We start from the raw sequence: 19,574 nt of genomic DNA, 5'->3' as shown, positions 1-19,574 counted from the left end.
ATTTAAAAAAATTCAGCTTAATATCTCAAAATTTGCGGTACCAGTTTTATCAAAATCATCAACAAAAAATTAGAAAAATTTTGGCACCAGTTTCAAGAAAATCAATTCATTAATTAAAAATTATCCATTAATAAAAAATTAAACTTATCCTCAAAAAATTAAAAAAACTTTGGCACTGGTTTCAAGAAAATCGGTCTATTAATACTTATTATTTCTCTAAAAATTTGAAAAATTTTGAAACTGGTTTCCAAAAAGTCGGTAACGAAAAGTTATCCATAAAAATTATCTATAAAAAAATTCAGCTTGATATCTCAAAATTTGCGGAAATTGGAGTAATCACGTACATTTTTTTAAACAGAAATCGGAAACTTCTTTATTATTAGCAATTTTTCTAATTCTATTACATTCTTTAGTTCTTTCTACCTTTATTTCATATATAATTCTTTAAGATTCGGTCAATTATTTCTTGAAAAATTTGAAAAATTTTGTAACCGGTTTCCAAAAAGATCGGTAACGAAAAATTATACACTTTATGACAATTCCCGGGAAATTCTACCCCTACTTTATATATAATTCTTTGAGATTCGGTCAATTATTTCCCGAAAAATTGGAAAAATTTTGGTATCGGCTTCCAAAAAATCGGTAACAAAATTGTATACTTTATAGCACTCCCCGGAAAATTCTACCCCTACTTCATATACAATACTTTGAAATTCGGTCCACTAACGAATGAGAAGGTTTGCGGTCAGACAGACAGACATACGTCAGGTACTTATAATAATAGATGTAGAATAAATGAACAAAACATGAGAGGTGATGTTGTGAACTTTACAGCTCTGTGTTTACGAACTTCTCACAGCAGTTTTCTTCAAGCGTCTCGTTTTTGCAACAACATCTATCATCTAATTATTCACCGTTAATTATTATTGAAAATGTATCATTTACACATTCACGATGTTCACGCTTTAGATTAAACAAAATTTCAAACTAATTTTTATATAAAATATAATTTTTATATTTTATATAATCAGTATATAATCCTCTTTCTTGAAATGCAGTGCACACACTTTCAAACAAGGGGTCACTTTCTCCATTTTTAATCCATTTTTCCAGGCTTTGAAACGATCAATTTTCTCTAAATTGCCAAAATAATTTTTGACATGTACGAAGCACTCTTTGGGCTTGAGAAAGCGATGAAATCGAACATTTAAATTCTGTCAACCTTACTTCTACAACCGCGAACTAAACACTCAATTCTGCTCGTAGATTTGCAACGCGGGGAAAATTCATCCATATTAATAAAAATACAACACAAACCCAGTACGACCGCACGTTAAGCCTGTATGTACAATGCCACGAGATCTGTGAGCCCTGAGTGCTTTCACTTTCGACCACCAGATGTCATGGCGACGAATGTCAGATCCCAATTTCCCGACCTTGTTCTTGTTGATTTCACACATTTTATTTGTGAATCTCCGTATCAAATCCGTATTAAATCTCGGATTATACCGGTGTAAACCGAGATTTGATACGAATTTGATACAAATATGAGTATATACACTATATACATGGTACGGGTACCAAACAGTCGGTGTAAACTAGACCATTGATTGAATTTACTCACTTCAGTTGGTTCTCTTGCTAGAACCACTTATTATAATTCATTCAATAGAATGTGTGAAATCAACAAGGGGAATATTCTGAAAATATATTGCACTGTTTACAAATACAAACAAAATAAGGACGATTTCGAGCACCTCCTATAAAGGTAAGCAGCTGTAAATTACTAAAGCACAAAAATGGCTATAACTTGGAAACAAGGTCAAATAACTGGACATATGTTTATATAAACTTCCTTCATTGTTTTTGTATCCTAAATCCACCACTGTAATACTTCTTACATATTTCGAAACACTCTGTATATATTTAAATCAAACACTGTAGATTAATATATGTAGTAGAAATTATCAGTTTGCATTTTTAAGATTAATTTATTGTATGACAATACATTTTATAGGTTCAACTCATTTCGAGGATGTGGGTTATTTATTTTGTCCTCACATGATGAAAGACTTGGGAATATCGTTGCCTACACCTGATTCGAAGGATTATAAAATGATAAATTACATAACGCAGCTGTGGGCAGATTTTGCTAAAACAGGGTATTATGGACTTAATATTTTTATTCGCATTTTATATGGAGAGTATATATTGCATATTAATAATTAATGCTAATTTTATTTAGAAATCCAACGCCTGTTATTTCGGATTTGTGTCCTATTAAATGGATACCGCTGAAAAGTGCAAATGTATACCATTATCTAGACATCGATATAGAACTTCAGATGAAAGTTTTCCGTAAAGGAGAACAACGTTGGAACTGGGAAAATATTAAAAAAAATATATAAACAATTATATACACATTGCTGAGAACTGCTTTTACAGTTCAGAGTATATATATTATTGAACTTTTCGGAATGGATTCTGATTAGAATTATTCCGTTTTCTCCAGAAAACGTAATAAAAATCTAGGAAATAACTAAACAATTTCGGTCAAAATCCATTTCGAAAAATTTTATAATATGTGTCCAAGAGGGATCTTAGTTTAAAAAAAACAGGTAAAATTTTTGTTGAAATAATAACCAATAACATGACGTTCTAATCTCTCGGAATTAGTGATTAGTGCAGTTTCTTAAGAGAAAAAATAAAGAGGAAAAGATCGGTACATGGTGCAATATGATCCGTTTGAATACGATTAATCCTTATTAGTTGATTGTGGATCAGATGTTCAGGAAAGGATTTTAGATATTATAAAAAGTAAATGAGTCATGAGGTAAGGGCTTAGACAAATAGTGGGCTTATTGGAGTATTTGTTTGGGAAAACTGCTTATAAAAACTGTTTGGAATAGAAATCATAAATATTTAAAAATATTTAAAATGAGTTGCGACACGCAACAGCGCACAAAATATGTGCACGATTTTTTATATTAAAAGGATCAACTTTTTCTTATGACAAAATCACATTTGTGTAGTTTTTTTTAAATGAAAGCCAGTATCAGAGATTTACTTATGTGACCGTTTTTGAATAAAAAGTTTGGCATATTGTGTTTAAGACAAACACTTTATTTTCAATCAAAGTATGCACCCATATTATTAATACATTTTTGCTATTTCAATGGTAAAATCAAAGGCACTTTCGACAGCCTCTTGTGAATTAAATTTCTTCTCGTGTAAAAAGTTGTTCAAATTCCAAAAGAAGTAGTCTGTTGGTGTAAGGTCTGGGGAATATGGCGGTTAACGGAGAGTTTCCAATTATAGCTCTTGCAATTTTGATACAATTTTTTGTAAAATATGTGGTCGCGCGTTATCATGAAACAAGATAGGGGAAGAGTGATTGATTAATCTCGATTATTATATTTAATTGCAAGCTTCTCCATCATGGTTTACAATTCCTTGCAGTTACATCTACCGTAATCAAAGTTTTATCCCAAGTTTTATGAAACTGAAATAAATAACACCGGCAGAGGATCACCAAACAGTGATTATAAGCTTCTTCTGGTAGACGTTTCAGGCACTGTTTTGGTAATGTTTGAACTTCTAATGCTCCTGACCGAATACCTAGAAGTATCTCTCCCAAATTATGTTCAAACAGCGACAAGTCGCAGTAGGGCGAATAGTCCGCAAGAAGCACACAGTAAAGTTTAGCACCCTTTGGTTTATTGCACTCTGGTCTAACTACAGATTGATTATCAAAACTAAAAATCGCATGTGTTTTTGGAACATGTCCCTTTCGGCAAGTGCCGGCGTAATGCGCCTTTATTTCTCACTTCTCTCTTCCGCTTATCGTTAAACTACTCAATCGACAAGCCATCTGAACTAGAGCCTGGAAAGGAGAAATAACATGGACGCGACTCGCGAGCGTTACTACGAATTCGGAATTGGGGAATATTCCAAGCAGGTGCTTTACTTGGACCCAACTATTGCAATTTTCGTACAGGATCCATTTTTTATCACAATTAATAACAATTCGATTAAAAAATTCATTTTTGTTTTGACAGCAAAATACAGACTTTAAAACGTGCTCTTTTGGGCGTTCGTTCAATTCGTGTGGCATCTACTTTTTCAACTTTTTTATTTTACCATTTTGATTTCAAATGACCAATATTGTTTTAATACTAAAATTAAACCTTGTTGCTAATTCACCCAAAGTTTGAGATGGATCCGCTTCCACTATCGCCTTTAATTCATCATTATCGACCTTCGTCTCAGGTCGCACACACGACTCATTCTCGAGATCACCAGAAACAAAAACGATTAAACCAATAACGGACTGTACAAGTTAGAGTCAGGCAAGTATATTTAATTGTTTCACTCTAACTTATTGCGAATGTGCACCAGTTAAGGAATTCCTTCGAAAAAGAATAGACGCCATAGTATAAATGGTACATGTATAAAGCTTCTAGAACATTCTGACGCATGTCTCAAAGACATCATAAACACGTTCAAAAGACGTGAAAAGTAGGAATTTTAAATTTTATTATTAAAAAAAACGTTTCTATAATAGTTTCTTTAACGTTATTTTATCGGGAAAGAAACGTTCGATCGAATGATGTTCAAAATTGGCGTTTAATGAAAGCGATTCTCTATTGATCGTTGTCACAAAGCGAGCGTCAGGGTGACACATACATGAAGCGCGGAAACGCGGAAACGCGGAAGATAAAATTTACTAGATTCCCGCGTTTTGATTGCCTTATATTACATATAGAGCACAATTTGCGCGGAAAAGCGGAACGGTATGTGACAAATAGACATTTGTATTCATTTCTTTTAATTGTGTTCACTTAATTTATTGCAATTTTTATTAATATGCCATGCTTATCTTTTTAGCTTATTTATTGAATACAAGCATTTTAATCAATAAATACCGTTAAAAATTAACATTTTATAATTCTCGGTTCCGCTTTTCCGCTCAAAATATGCCATGTAATATAAGGCAATCAAAACAGACGGAACGGAACGCGGGAATCTAGTACATTTGTCTTCCGCGTTTCAGTGTTTCCGCGACTCCGCGTTTTCGCGTTTTCGCATTTCCGCGTTTCCGTGCTTCATGTACTGTTAAGAATAAATGTTAATCGCGTTTCCTGTTTTACGTGATGCTAGTGATTGTATATTGACATGTTTATCGATAAGTCCGTACTTGCAGAAATCGAGATGAGCGCCGAGCCTATTCCTGTTAGCATGCGCGCGCACCAAATCTCGAGCAAGCCGGTCTCGCCTAGCGACTGAACAGTCGCAGTCCGGAAACATGAGAGCAAACACGCGCCATACATTGTAATATAATGAAGCTTATATATAGACAGCAACAAGTGAAATTAACCCGTTTCTCTCCCGCTCCGTTTCATGCAACTATTCTGCTCTAACAGGTGTTGTAATTTCAGTTCTTTACTGTAAATTTAACGAAACCGTCGTGAGTTGAATCGATTTCTCACCGTAGTAAGTAACGCGATCATATATAACTATCTACGTTAAATGATTACTGTATAAGGGAATGTAAAAGGTTTAATGGTTATTTTATGATACATAAGTGTAGAGGGATAGTAAAGGATGGAATACAGCAAAATACAAGTGCATAGCTCTTATATTCTTTATTTAGCTTGATATTTTGTATATCCCACCTGTTTAGGATATACGGCATTTTTAGCGCGCATGATTTATGCCATAGTACAGACACTCCGTAAAAATCAAAATCTCCTGTGTGTTCTTTTTCCTTCTTTGTTTTTTGGATCGTATAACAATAACTTTTAATGCATCTATCGTTCTTTTATTTTTTTTAATTTTTTAGTTTTATAATTTGTTTATTATTCTTACACCTTAATAAACTTTTTACACACATTTTATAACTTATTATGACATTTTATTGCCTTATTTATAAACGTTATTTGTAATTTTTAATAAGGTGTATATTTCACCCATGAATGTCATATATTCCACCTCTATGGGATATATGGCAAAAATGTAAGAGTTTCTAAAAGTTTTTTAAATTAAATACAAAGAATGAGAGAGAGAGAGAGAGAGAGAAAATATTTTGTATTTCTATTTTTTTATAGTAGTAGACAGTATAAAGTTTTTATTGGTATAATTCATTTGCTTTAAACATAGTAAATAGTACTCGATAAATTAAGTTTCCCTTAGCTGCAGCGTATTGGGATTTTCAGTCGTGACGTAGCCGTGACGTCACAAGGCCAAGATGGCTGGCCTATTCCTGAAAGTTGTACGCAAATATACGGTCTGAGATGGTTTATCATGCCTTTTAAACGCGTGTGATAAAAAAATGTACCTAAATATAAAAGAAATATGTGCATTTGCACAGTGCACCTCTTCTTTAAGGAATTTCATGGAAGGAGAAAATTTGTTGTGCTGTGGACACTTATTAACATGCGGGATAACCGCTCAAGATGATGACAAATGGCATCGAGTTCGGATCGAGCCACCGTGCGAGACGGACGTGTGTGCCCGCTGCTTGTGTTGCTTAATTGTTCCAAGATTATACCGGCTTTTTGATACGGTGTTGCGCGGTGGTGGAGGTTGTGACGAGAAGTCCTTTTTTGGGAGAGTTTTTACTTTCTCTTAGTGTTGCCCCCCCCCCCCCCCCCTCGGAGGGAGAGCACGGAATATTTTTCGTTAATTAAGATTACATGGATACGACGGACTCGACCACGCGACGCGCACGTAATAGCCCTCGTTCTTCTGACGATGACTCGGTGAACAACTCGAGCAAGAAAATCCGCACCTGTATGACTGAGCAGGAATTTGACAATTTCTCACAGGAATTTAGGACGTCGGACTTGTTGGATGTGGATCGAATAAGCCAAAGGAGCCATAATTCGAAACAGCAAAGGGATAAGGAATTGCGTAAGCGACGCAACTTAACGGTCGATGCAGGTATTCCAACACCTGAGGACGATATGGAGGTGGATATTAACACCTCCGCGAGCCTTGAGGAGACTAGAGGTCGTGAACTTTTCATAAACAAAACGACTTCGAGTAATAGTAATATTGATATTGTTGCCGGTGGCACGCAGCCGTCTTTAGGTGATCACGTGAGTGACGTGAACACGCCACGCGTAAATAGTGTGGATGATCCCCTGTTGCCTGACAAAGAATCTTATATCATTTGCGATTCCATTTTGAGAAAATGTGTTCCCGGTAATTCTATTGACGTGCAACGATTTGCGAGATATGAAATCATAAGGGAATCGCCAAGATTATTATTCGCCTCCCCCCCCCCCGACCAAACCACTACGACAAAAGGTAGGAATCGTATAAAGATGTGGATGTTTCTTAACGAATTGCATATCTGCTCGACAACGCTGTCATGATTAATCATTTCTCAGCTGAAATAGATTTTAAGGATTTCTCTGACGCTAATCGTGCTCTAGACATTATAAGAAAAATCAATGAGCCGAAATTAACAGCTCATTTGGAGCAACGCGCTGTTATTTGCAAGGGAGTTATTTCGGACTGGCCCTCAAGTATTTCGGATCTGTGGGACGTGATTCAGGATAAATCTGGTATACTCAGATTGGACAGGATGTTCCGGCGGAGGTAAGACCCCGAGTCCCAAAAATCGTCGCTAGTCAACACGGACAATATTATCATCACATTTAAGGCAAATAAGACCCGTAACCTAAAAATTTTTAGAAATGGAGTGGGACTGAGAGACCGTACGTACCGCCTACACGCCAATGTTTTAACTGTTTTAGATTTGGCCACACTAAGATAGCATGTAAAAGCAAAACTCGGTGTATCGTCTGCGGTGATAAATCCACGGGCATTGTGACAGACCGGTGCGCTATTATAATTGCGAAGGCTTTCATAAATCTACGTATAGAGGATGCCCATTGCATGAAAAAAACAAAAATATTAACATTGCTGTGGCACATAATAACATTTCATTTCATAAAACTGTGCGGTTGGTTGTGAGAAGAGCGTCTCCTGCAAAGCCACAAGATAGATTTGGAGACTCTAAGGCTTGGCCAATACTATCGAGGGAAACGGAGCCACCGAATAATGCTGCAGAAGTTGGAAATTTAAGACGAAACCCTACTCTCCGCGACCCACAATCTGCAGAGACGAGGGACAATCTGCCTCGTTTTAGGCCGAGAAGTGCACCCGCCTTCGGGGCACATTGGGAATTATTATGATCGCTTTGACAGCCGTGCTGAGGAGATAACTAAGGAGAAGAGGGGCATAGCCCTGCTTGCGGCACATAATGGGGCTTCTTGGACGCAAGTTGTTAGGGGTGATCAAGAAGATAATCACGGAGGCTCAGACCCTTCTCACGACCTGGTTGGCGAGGTATTGAATAATATTCTGCAACTACTGCAGAGATTTCCGGAGGCAATAGAAATTTTGACTAGCGCACTTATGCATACTGATAGACGGGATCAGTTGGATTACGGTGGAAGTGAAAATAACCTTTTAGCGAGAAGAGAACTGAACAGAAATAAGGACTTAGGGAAAGCTCTGGTAAGATATGGGAGGCCTGGGACCCTCCCCGCTTTATAATTTAATCTCCGTCTGTGGAATGGCCGGGGCTATCAGACTAATAGAGATGAGCTTACGAAAAATATTTTAGAGTATGATATTATGGTGCTTACTGAAACCAGATGCTCTGGTCTCAATAAGGTTTTTTCTCCAATTATAAGACAGTCAATAGTAACAATCGCCTCGGCAGTGGGGGCGTGTCAATTTTCCTTCTTAATCACTTGGAGTTTGAAACTCTCTCTATCCTTTGGACTTTATCGGTGGGCTATGATGTTGTCGGCGTGAGAACCAAGAACTTGAATCAAAATCTAAATATAGTCGCTATCTATAGGCACCCTAGTAAACCTATGACGAGACGTGATCTTTTGCCCGTTTTTCAGGCAATTAATGGTAACAATAATGACTCGATTATATTGGGAGATATGAATGCCCACAATGTCGCCTGGAACTGTCCAACTACAAAGAATAGGGGCGATCTTTTATATGACCTGATGAGTGATGAGGACTTCATATGCATAAATACAGACACTAAGTCGCGACAGGGCTCTCGTGACCAGCGCGATTCCAACCTGAATCTAATGTTCGGTTCGGAGGGTATCGTCGACAGAGTTTTCTATCGACAACTGGAAGAGACATGGGACAGCGATCATTTTTTCATCTCTTTTTCCTTTGATGTTTATCCTCAGTTGTACAGAAAAATCACTAATAGATTGTCTACTGCAAGGACAGACTGGTTGTAATTCAGCACTTTGGTGGAGGGCGAGGTTGTTGCCTTCTTGCTCCCACATTGTGAGCTTTTCAAGGTCGATCTGGAGAAGTACTATGATTGCTTCGTGGAAATACTGAGAAAATCCGTTTCTATTGCATCGGGTAGACGACGTGAGGATCCTGGACCTCCTCCAGACGATCCCGACAGGCGCAAGAGATCGCATAAGTGGTGGGACGCTGAATGTGACGAGGCGATTTGTAGCAGAAAATCTGCTTTTTTTACTTAAAAGAGGACAAAAAGTATTCATGACTGGATTGAGTATAAGAGGACCAAGGCGCTGGCCAGGCGGACCTTTAAGGCAAAAAAGAAAGCTAACTTTGAGAGATTTTGTAGCGATATTAATTGTTTTACAAGTCTCAGCTACGTGTGAAACACGATGCGCATTCTCAAGAACGCTAGAAAGAATTTGGAATGGCATGCTTGGCCCACGAAGAATAAAGAGGAGGAAATCAGAACCTCCATTGAAGGATTGGCTCCCCCGTTTGTGGGGACTGATCCTGCTATGGACTATGGCGGTGGACACCCCCAATGTGGTCTGGTCTTCGGGAATGTTGCCTGCGGAATGGTTGAACTACCAGGTAATATTTATCGACAAAGTGGGACGAGAAAAGGTACGCCCCATATCACTTTCATTGTGCATCGGTAAATTGATGGAAAGAATGATCAATGAGACTTATCTGGTGGGCAGAAAAGGAAGAGAAGTTCAGTACTTCCCAGAGCGGTTTCCGCAGAGACAGATCCTGCGCAGATAATTTGACGAGAATTGTGTCGGACATCAGAGCCTCTGTTTGTGCTAGGAAATATACCCTTGCGGTCTTTCTCGACGTTTCGTCTGCCTACGATTGCGTTGACTTCCGCATAATGATAGATAAACTAATAGCACTTGATTGTCCCTCCGGTATTGTCAAGTTTATTAGCAACTGACTCTACCGTAGAAAGGTACGATTTATTGTTAATTCTCCTGAATTTATAATTTAATACGTCTTTAAGGGACTCCCGCAAAGTGCTGTTCTTAGTCCTGTACTATATTCCCTGTTCACGCAGGGTATTTGTGCCAATCTTCCTGAGGGTGTCGAGGGTTGTTGAATTTGCCGATGATATAGGGCTATACATATGTGGTCCAAACCGGCACCGGAATAGAGTGCTGCTCCAGCGTGCGCTTGACATTGTTGCGGCACGTCTGCGTAAGATTGACCTTGATCACGAGCCAAAAAAGTCTGTATTGGTGGAGTTCTCCAAGAGTGGCTTTGTTGATAGAAACCTTAGCATTCGTGTGGGAGATTGTGTGGTGCACAATAGCAACGGAGCTAGGTTCCTGGGCATTTGGCTGGACAATTGTTTGAAGTATGATCGACAAGTGGCAGAAGTTAGAGGAATAATAAACCGAACTAATTCTGTTATAAAGTACCTCTGTAAGGTGTCTAAAGGTATGGAGGTCAACACAGCCCTCATGCTGGTAAGATTCATTACGGATTATGGGAACTTTTTCTACTTTCCCCAGGGATACTGCGCTGCAGTTGAAGCTGGAAAGATCCCAATATCTATTCAAGGGCATTCGTACTGCCCTTGGATATAGAAATAATACAGCAAACAACGTTATCGTAGCAGAGGCCAAGGTGAGGCTGCTGAAGGACCGCGCTGCTCTACTCGGCCGCAATTTTATCAACAAATCTATTGCCTACAATCAAAGTGGTCTATGCGGCAAGTTACAGCGGCTGCTAGATTGCGAAAGCTACGCCCAATTTCGCCAACCAATGTATAGGCTGTCGCTCCTTTCGGAGTTATGGAGGGGGGCTCGTTCGTTCATTTCCACAATCGGTCCCCCCAGAAAATTTGAAATTTTTCCGGGCACATACAGTGCTCACACATTCAAGCCCAAGGTAAATTTTGCAATTGGCAAGGAGAGAAAGAGTGATAGGTTTTCTGATCGAACATTGGCTCGAAAAGTGATAGATCAGTATGATCTGAATGATACCCCGGAAATTATTTTTACGGATGGATCGTATAGTGAAGACTCAAGATCCACAGGTGCCAGTATGATCATCTGCGACCAAGAAACAGCGCAGAAGATGAGTCTACCTTATTTGTGCTCCTCATACACGACGGAGGCTTTCGCCGTTAAGTCAGCCCTTCAACTGATGAAGATTCAACACATAGACAGAAATAAAGATATTGTTATTTTCTCAGATTGCAAATCTGTCCTACAGGCTATATATAACAATCATCTTAACGTTCATAAGAATAAATATATTACGGAGGCCAGAATATTAGTATATGAATTGGAATATGAGTATGGTAAGAATGTCGTATTAGTGTGGATCCCCGTTCATGTCGGAATTGCCAGCAACGAATTGGCTGACGTGCTGGCCAAGGAGGCTGCCAGTGAGGAGGCTGACGTACCCCTCCATTGAGACTCCGATGGGGGATCTCATGACGCGCGCTAGAAGGGAGACGTGGGACGCCACACAACTATTGATTTATTTGCGATTCTGCGCACAAGGGCGCTTTTTACTTCGACAATTTTTACGATCGGCAAGCGGTTAGACCATGGTTCCGAGAGGTTAACGCGGAGAGATATTTCGTCACTTTAATCAACAGATTGAGAGCCAACCACTATAATCTCGGAGCTTCTTTGAGGAGGAAGGGTTATGTTGACGATGAAAGGTGTGAATGTAGTTATGAGAGGGAAGACTTGCAACATCTGCTGACAAGATGCCATAAATACGATGCTCAGAGAATTGACATGGATGTAGAGTTAAGAGCTGAGGGCTATTTGGTCGAAATGGATATTTGTCACCTCATTAAAACCAAGAATTGGGATATTCTATATATTATTTTCAAATGTTTAAAACATATTGACAAAGTCATTTGATCACTAGAGGAAAAGTAACTTAAGTTCAGTCTGCATTGTTCTAATTATTTTAGGGTCTAAAGCACCGTAATAGTCCTCATCCGAGGACGCCTGAAAAAAAACCCCTGACAAATGGCATTTAACTGCATATTGCCTTCAAATGTCAGATGTTAAAAGTACACCTCACAAAATAAACATAGTAATAGAGAAATCAGGGAAAATATCATCTGCAAAATGCAGTTGTAAAACAGGGATGAGTGCAAAATGCAAACACACGGTTGCAGTTTTGCTATATTGTAATTGGTAAGTACATATAAAAGTTATTAATGTATATATTAACAATAACACATGTAGTAGTATGCTGTTTCAATGTAAACTTTTAGACATAATGTCGACAAATTTGAGAATATTTCCTGCACCGATAAAAAATGCATCTGGAACGTTCAACACAGCGCGGCTGTAGATGGGTATATAAATCTGCACCTCTGGAAGATCACAATTAAGTGTTTTAATATTTGTGAGAAGAAATCAACTTTGATTGATGAGCAGATAAACAATGTCAAAAATAGATTATTTACAATCCCATCAGCGTTAACAAAGCACATGTATGATAAAAAAATTTCATTACAGTGGTTGCATGAAAAAAAATTTTAATTTGTGATTATTTTGTGCCCGGGCGTGACCCGTTAAATTCATTATCATTACTTGAATAATTTGCAATTTTTTATTACTATTTTCCCCAATTGTTATCAACTTATTGTTAGTTTATATAGGACCTCCTTTCATCACATCATGTTTTCTGTAGAGTTCGGACGGTGTTGTGACACCCCATATGGTGTCTCCAATAAAGAGCGTTGAACTCTCCCTAGGGAATTCGCCTGCGACAGGTGAATATCTTGCAAAAGATCTTGAAGTTCCGAAGTCTCCTGCGGTTGAAGTTTCCTTGACTTCTTCATCAACGCTATCTTTCAACAGTAAACCATCGTCAACGAAAACAGATGCGACTCCGCCGAATAAAGCATTAAAATTTAATAAATTGGTCCCTCTTCCGTCAAACAATAATAACAAAGTATGAAAGCAGAATTACTATTTATTTTTATCGATGAAGTTATTGAGTCACATTTTGCAATGTCTTGTTTAAAAAAAACTATCATGTCCACAGAATACAAAACATTCTAACAATAAGAAGAAGAGGTCTCACCTCACAAAAAAGAAGCATGCCCGTAAAACAAGCGTAAGTGAATGCAACTGATTGTGAGAAGAAACCCTTGAAAGTGTAGAAACCTGCGCGCCAGGGAGAAACGCGAGATCGGATAGACGTTTATTAGATGTCGGAGCCATCTAATCTAAAACAACGTCTAGAAATATCTTAATTAGATGTTATGTGATTTTATGCCACCGCGTTTTCTTAGAGACAGTTCAAACCTAATATTTACACAATAACGGTGCATTGTTCATAAAACACTTTTTTGAGCTCAATTTACTTTTCGACATCTAATAAACATCTAATAGACGTCTAAGTGAATGACACGTAATGAATTTGAAAAGACGTCGAATCGACATCGATACGACGTCGATATCGGGGCGTGCAGGCGGCTACTTCGCTCTGCTGCTGCTAAATATAATTATATGTACACAATAATTGATATTAATTAATCTTTAATTAAAATTAGACTTTTACGGAATGCTGTACGTTATAGTGATTGATTTTTTCGCGGGCGTCATTATTAGCTAATTAATGCTGGTTATTAATATTTGATTGTCTACACTGGCGTCGCGCCATTTTACCGCGCGTAAAGAGCCTATAGGAGAGAGTAGCACTAACGAGCCACTCTCTGATTGACTGGAATAAACGTCACGTGACCAATGAGCGCCTCTCTAGCTCTCTCCTAGAAGCTCGCTCTAACCGCGCGGGAAACGTTGTTGTTCTCGCGCTCGCGTCTCGTTAAGTCGTGCAGTCCCATCGTCCTGTGTCCTGTGTGTGTGCAGCAATCGACTAAAGAGTTTCGGTCGCGCGCCCGTGGATCCGCGTTTCCATCGCGTTTCGGGTTTTATCTCGACCGGCGTCGGTTGTCATACGTATATGCGACGCATCCGTGCCGGGTGGTGGCGATCGCGAGCGGGTTATCCGGGCCAGATCTGGCCGTGCGTGTTTTGCCGTGTTTCAGCCGGGGCGTTAATGGTCGTGGGTCCGCGGATCCGCGTTTTCACTGCGTGTGGAGGTTTTCGTGGTTTTTGTCGGGAGTGTTGGCGAGCGGATTCGGGCCGGTTCTGGCCGGAACTAGAGCAATTATATTTTTGGATGACTGTATAATTGCGAGCTGGATTTTTTTTGTTCATCTGGACTCATCCGTTACATCGACTAAAGATCAATCGAAATGGATAAAACAGATAAACCGGTAAGTACAGTAGTACACATTATTTTCAGATCTAGAATATTCTCGAGCAAGCCATACGTTTTCGCCTTGCTGTCGGCGGCCTTGGCGCTCGGTCACGGGCCGGCCGTGTGTACACGTTGTTTTTTTACATAGACTCGCGCTCAGTAATAACGCGCTATACACTACTTCTCGCTGTTGCTGGGTCGACTTTCGCCACGATTCAAAACATATTATTCAGATCGTTGGAATTTTTGAGAAAACATTTGCCATCGATCGAGACTATTGTTGTTGGCACTGGTTTCCGGTATAAATTATCTCCGCACTCTGGCGTTCCTTTAAGTTGGTCATTAGACATTATAATTATAATCGAGTCAAAAGAAGTTGTCGTATTTAATGCTTGTGCCGTGGATTATTGCTCGTGTCGTGTATATCGCTCGTGCCGTAACACCGCGTGCAACACACCCTGATATCTAATCGTAACGCCATAGATATTGGAGTTGCAAGTTTTTATTATTTATTATTAAATTATATATTTCTTTACTTGATAAAATGTAACGTCGGATAACCTTTACGTATCTGTTGTTTCTGTATCAATCTCCTTTTATTTCAGTGTTACTATTTGAAATCTCTTCCTTTGGGAAATGATGAAGCTCGAGCAGTATCTAAACTTATGTCAAACCTCATGAGTAACTCTCTTGCCCAAGAGTATAACTTCGATGGTCATGGAACTAAATTGGCTTTCAAATCCACAAAATTATGGGAATTGGTACAAGGTATAATGTCTGAATGAGTAGTTGAGTTCCGTGAAATGTATGTGCGCATGTGCATATATGTATATATAAAATGCGCTTTTCAGAATCCAGCTAGTTCTTTTTTTTTAGCAAATGTTGATATTTTTTAATCCATACGTTTATTTTTTTAGGTACATTGTTGTTAAAATTTGAAGAAAGTGATCTGAGTGAAGCATTGAAGTCTCTCAGACCATGGCTGCGAAATGCCAAAGAAAGAATGAAACCTGCACATTAGTATTACAGGTTTATTGTGATGTAGAAATATCGACATGCTCTTTTTACGTCGGAACGAAGTGACACCACCAGAGGTGCAAGATAGTTCAAGCTTTAGATACACTGCAAGATAGACCAAATAATTTTGTAAGAAGACCCTGCGGGGTGTTTATCGCGAAAAGCCACTGTTGCGATGGCCGAGTCTCGTAGATCATCCTAGTAGGACAATCATAGAGTTACGCGTTTGTGTTTAGACGCGCTAGTAAATTTTATTTTATTTTATTTTTTTATTTTTACGATTCCGATAAAAATGTGGGAGCGAGGGTTCATAGAGAGAGAGAGTGGATTTGTGAATCTGGCGTTCAATTGCGGATGTCTTGTTATAAACATGTAAGTGCGAGTTCGTCAATTTCTGCCCAGACTTAACTATAGCGAACGAGAGAATTGCTAAATAATAAAATGATTATAATGACATTAGTATACATAATACATATACCATATATATATACTGATACGATACTGAAGCATCATCTTTTGTATCATTTGTTCGTTTGTTTTTATCTTACTGCGTTTGTCTTTCATTATTAATACAATACCAAGATGACTCGGTTTCGACTCTGTATCTTGATGTGTAAATATATATCCGCTCATAAAAAAACCGTGTAAGAATAACTAATAAAAAAATATGTATACAAATGCAACGAGGGCAAGTCTTATCGACGAATCTTCCTTGCACTCCCCTTTTTCAGGATTTCTACATTCTACAGTGTTAAGTACCAAATATCAGTGTGATTTAAATAGTTTATTTAACATACTCGTATTAAATACACCAACTTGTATGGGATACAACGCAATAAGCAGACCGGATGAGCAAAAAGGTCTGTCGATATTCAGAACCGTTGTTTAAAACAATCAATTATTTCGCTGCTAATTTCAATTAGTGAGAATAGATGCGAGTTCTGAATACAGACTACGAAGAACGCTAGGAGTGAATAAAGAATGAAAAAAAAGGATGAGTAAGTAACGAACCTCTTTGAGGAAAAGGACAGTTTTCGAGAGACAGAAGGCACGTAGGATGATCTAACATTTATATGTATGTACTCCTTGGTAACATTTTTCCCAGAAATTAAATGTTTTGAAAAATATTGTGCCATACTTTAAATTCCTTATCTTGTATAAATGAGTACGTATTATTATTTAGTAATAAGTAAATTAGTCCTTTTACTTTAGAGGTAGATCTATTATACGTCTATAATACGTCTATTACGCAGAACGTCTATTAGACGTCTATTATATGCGTCTAAAAGAGGCCACTTAGACGTCTATCTAGATGCGTTTATCGATCTAAGTTAGATGCGTCTGATAGACGTTTGCTAGATGTCTATCCGATCTCGCGTTTCTCCCTGGTGTTTTGCCTAACTTTTTCCATTATCATAAAACTTCTTAATGAGCATGTCAGTCTCTTTTCTTCCTCATGAAAATTTTGTGACGACGGGAAAGTTATGAGGAAGCAATATGCAAATATCTGAGTTAATACAAAGGTTTCTTTCTTCATTTCTTTCTTATTTTGAATACTGTTAGATGAGGATAAAAATGTATATATCGGAAATAAAAAAAATATGGTATTTACATATATAGGATAAATTGCGCTTAAAGAAGAATTTAGAAATGGAAAAAGTAAATGTTGGTGATTGCTTGCAAAAGCTAACTGAATTAGTTGAAAAGTTAACGAATCAACTCAAACAATCAAAACAGTCATGTGAAAAATTTGAGGCATCGGTAATGCAATATCTCAGCACGATAGAGAGCAACTGGAAGCAGCTACAGAGTAAGTACTTTTTGTTACACGAGTAGTCCACATGAGCATGCTCACGTTGCTGATGTTTTTTGTGTATTCCACACACATATATGCAAATTTTGATGCTGCCAGATATTATCTCGCGCAAACATCATCTCGGAAAACGTCTCCAAACTTTCTCTAAAGTATGCAGGAAAGTCCAAAGTATCGCACCAGTCGAAAAGATTCAATAGCATTTTTATGAATAATCCCTTTCATATAATTTGGAACAATACTAAAAAGAATATGACAAAATATAACTAAATAAAATATAACTAAATATGTAAGGATAGCAATGGTTTCAAGAGTCTCGAACACGATTGTTCAAGCGTGTTAATAAAAATATTTTAATTTTGTGATGAAAAATGTCATTAAAAAAGTATATTCTAATCGTGTAAAAACCTTCATGATATATTTTGGTCGTTAAAGATATTGAACATCTTGAATTAACAGATCACTGAAAGTAGTTTGCTTCCAAAAATGTAAAATAAAATTCTTTGTACATAACTCTGTGTCATTACATCATAAATATAAAAGTAATTAAAAAAAGTACAGGTGCTCGTACATCAGCAGTCGACAATGATGAAAACGTACATCTTGAAGACATCAATAAATCACCGGTCCCGGGGTTCATCCGTAAAAATGGCAATGAAGAAAAGGTAAGTCAAAGTATATTGAATTAACAGTTTCTTTTCGAAATCCCACCGACCTTTACAAAAGATAATTTATGAAACTGCTATCTTTTGCATGCTCTTAACTTCCGGCTGTTTTATATTAGCTTATAAAAAGAAGTTTATTGCATGCTGTTTCAAAAAATTTATTGTGAAATTAACAGATACACTATGGCCAGAATATTTGGATAGATAAAATGACCTATGACAATGCCGTGTTTGATGCACATTTGGACGTGATGTTTATAAAGAACATGGCTCTCGCTATTTTTGGGGATAAGAAACTAAAAAGATCGAGCGTAACAGGTGCATCATCCAATCGCACCAAGAGTAATCCGAAGCCTTCGCTGAATCTCACAAAAGCGCTTGCTGTTCGCGGTAAGTATGCACTTTTATATTGCACTAGTAATCAACTTGAATTAATCGTTTATCTCTACGTGACATCGGCATTTGGGGAGCACTTTCATTGACTTGTAGTCTTTGTAAGGGTCCTAAATTTTGTAGCTCAATAATTGTTAACAAGTACATAATCGTTTTACATTCAAGATGGGCCCTTCAATAGTCTCAACTCACTAACAACTATTTGCACAGAAGGCTCCATTTTTAAAGACATATTGGCTATCCAACGCTAAATCCCGAAAATTCAACTTTTTATTGTTGCAGTAGTATATGAATACAGTAAATAACAATTTTATAGAATTCTACTTGAGATACTCGAAATATTAAAGGTTAAAAAGTAAAAAAAAAGCCACAAAAGTATTGTGAAAGCAATCGAAGAAAAGTTTATTCAAATGTTCAGAAATAAACTACTTTTTAATTTATATATTTATGTTAGTACACGGACTTTTTGCATACAAAAAAATTTTTCTGGAAAAAGAAAAATTTTAAACAGAATTGATAGACGCATTTCGTATAAAATTTAGCGTTTTTTTCAAGATACCTTCCAAAAAATAATTTAATTATACTTTTTGTTACAGATATATTCAGGTACTTCCTGGAATTATATCGTCGTTATAACAAGCACAAGATTGAAGAATTGGTAGGGGATTACCAAACATTCATAAGACAAAGAAATCTCTGACATAAACAGAGTCACAAAACGCGTCGCGAAGACGACAAGTAAGTTATTATAGATTCATAATTTTTTGTAGACAAGAATAGGACGAGCTATAGTCACGACTTACTCCCAAGTCATGACTTACTCCCAATGAAAATTTAGTTCGATAAAAATTTTAAATTTCGAAAACATGACATAAAAAATAAATTATGGGCTCATGTTGTAGAAGAAACTGTAAATAAAACAAAACAAAAAAATAAGAGCGCACCTTCACGCAATTCCAACAGTAGTCATTTGAGCAGCTGTAGCAACAGCAGCAGCAGCAGTAGCAGTACCAACGGTAGTAGCAATAGTGATAGTAACTAATTTTATAATTTTGATAAAAAAAATTGTAACCAATAATGAAAGAAAATAAAAGAAAATTTCAATTAATAATTTTTATTTTAATATTAACAAATTT

General features: G+C 37.4%; 1 protein-coding gene and 1 long non-coding RNA gene across 5 annotated transcripts; both read left to right on the top strand.

The window, feature by feature from the left end:
* The first annotated feature begins 1,666 nt into the window (after window positions 1-1,666).
* Window positions 1,667-5,641, top strand: LOC112463251. Its single transcript, XR_003041761.1, has 3 exons — window positions 1,667-1,768; window positions 2,018-2,162; window positions 2,246-5,641. It is a non-coding gene; the product is annotated as an uncharacterized LOC112463251 (long non-coding RNA).
* Window positions 5,642-6,124: 483 nt separating this feature from the next.
* On the top strand, window positions 6,125-19,176 carry LOC112463250. Of its 4 annotated transcripts, none has more exons than XM_025029522.1 (8): window positions 6,125-12,470; window positions 12,551-12,772; window positions 12,973-13,236; window positions 13,330-13,401; window positions 17,188-17,377; window positions 17,942-18,045; window positions 18,222-18,435; window positions 19,035-19,176. In XM_025029522.1, exons 3-8 carry the CDS (start codon window positions 13,000-13,002, stop codon window positions 19,136-19,138), a joined length of 921 nt encoding a protein of 306 aa, XP_024885290.1. In that variant the 5' UTR covers window positions 6,125-12,470; window positions 12,551-12,772; window positions 12,973-12,999; the 3' UTR covers window positions 19,139-19,176. The 4 variants fall into 4 exon arrangements, with proteins under 4 accessions (XP_024885290.1, XP_024885286.1, XP_024885289.1 ...); XM_025029518.1 differs by having other exon boundaries at window positions 17,924-18,045; XM_025029521.1 differs by having other exon boundaries at window positions 12,551-13,236; window positions 17,924-18,045.
* Window positions 19,177-19,574: the final 398 nt, after the last annotated feature.

Source organism: Temnothorax curvispinosus, unplaced genomic scaffold (genome assembly GCF_003070985.1).
Source record: "Temnothorax curvispinosus isolate PA1 unplaced genomic scaffold, ASM307098v1 QBEX01013134.1, whole genome shotgun sequence".
Classification (NCBI taxonomy): Eukaryota; Metazoa; Arthropoda; class Insecta; order Hymenoptera; family Formicidae; genus Temnothorax; species Temnothorax curvispinosus.
The sequence above is the reverse complement of the archived record's forward strand: the minus strand, read 5'-3'. Positions and strand labels throughout refer to the sequence as shown.

Excerpts from the sequence above, each read along its gene's own strand:
- LOC112463250 (XM_025029518.1), top strand. The coding sequence starts at position 13,000 with ATGGTGTCTCCAATAAAGAGCGTTGAACTCTCCCTAGGGAATTCGCCT. Across the intron at positions 13,237-13,329 it reads CGTCAAACAATAATAACAAA|AATACAAAACATTCTAACAA; the intron begins GTATGAAAGCAG and ends TCATGTCCACAG. Across the intron at positions 18,046-18,221 it reads AAAATGGCAATGAAGAAAAG|ATACACTATGGCCAGAATAT; the intron begins GTAAGTCAAAGT and ends TGAAATTAACAG.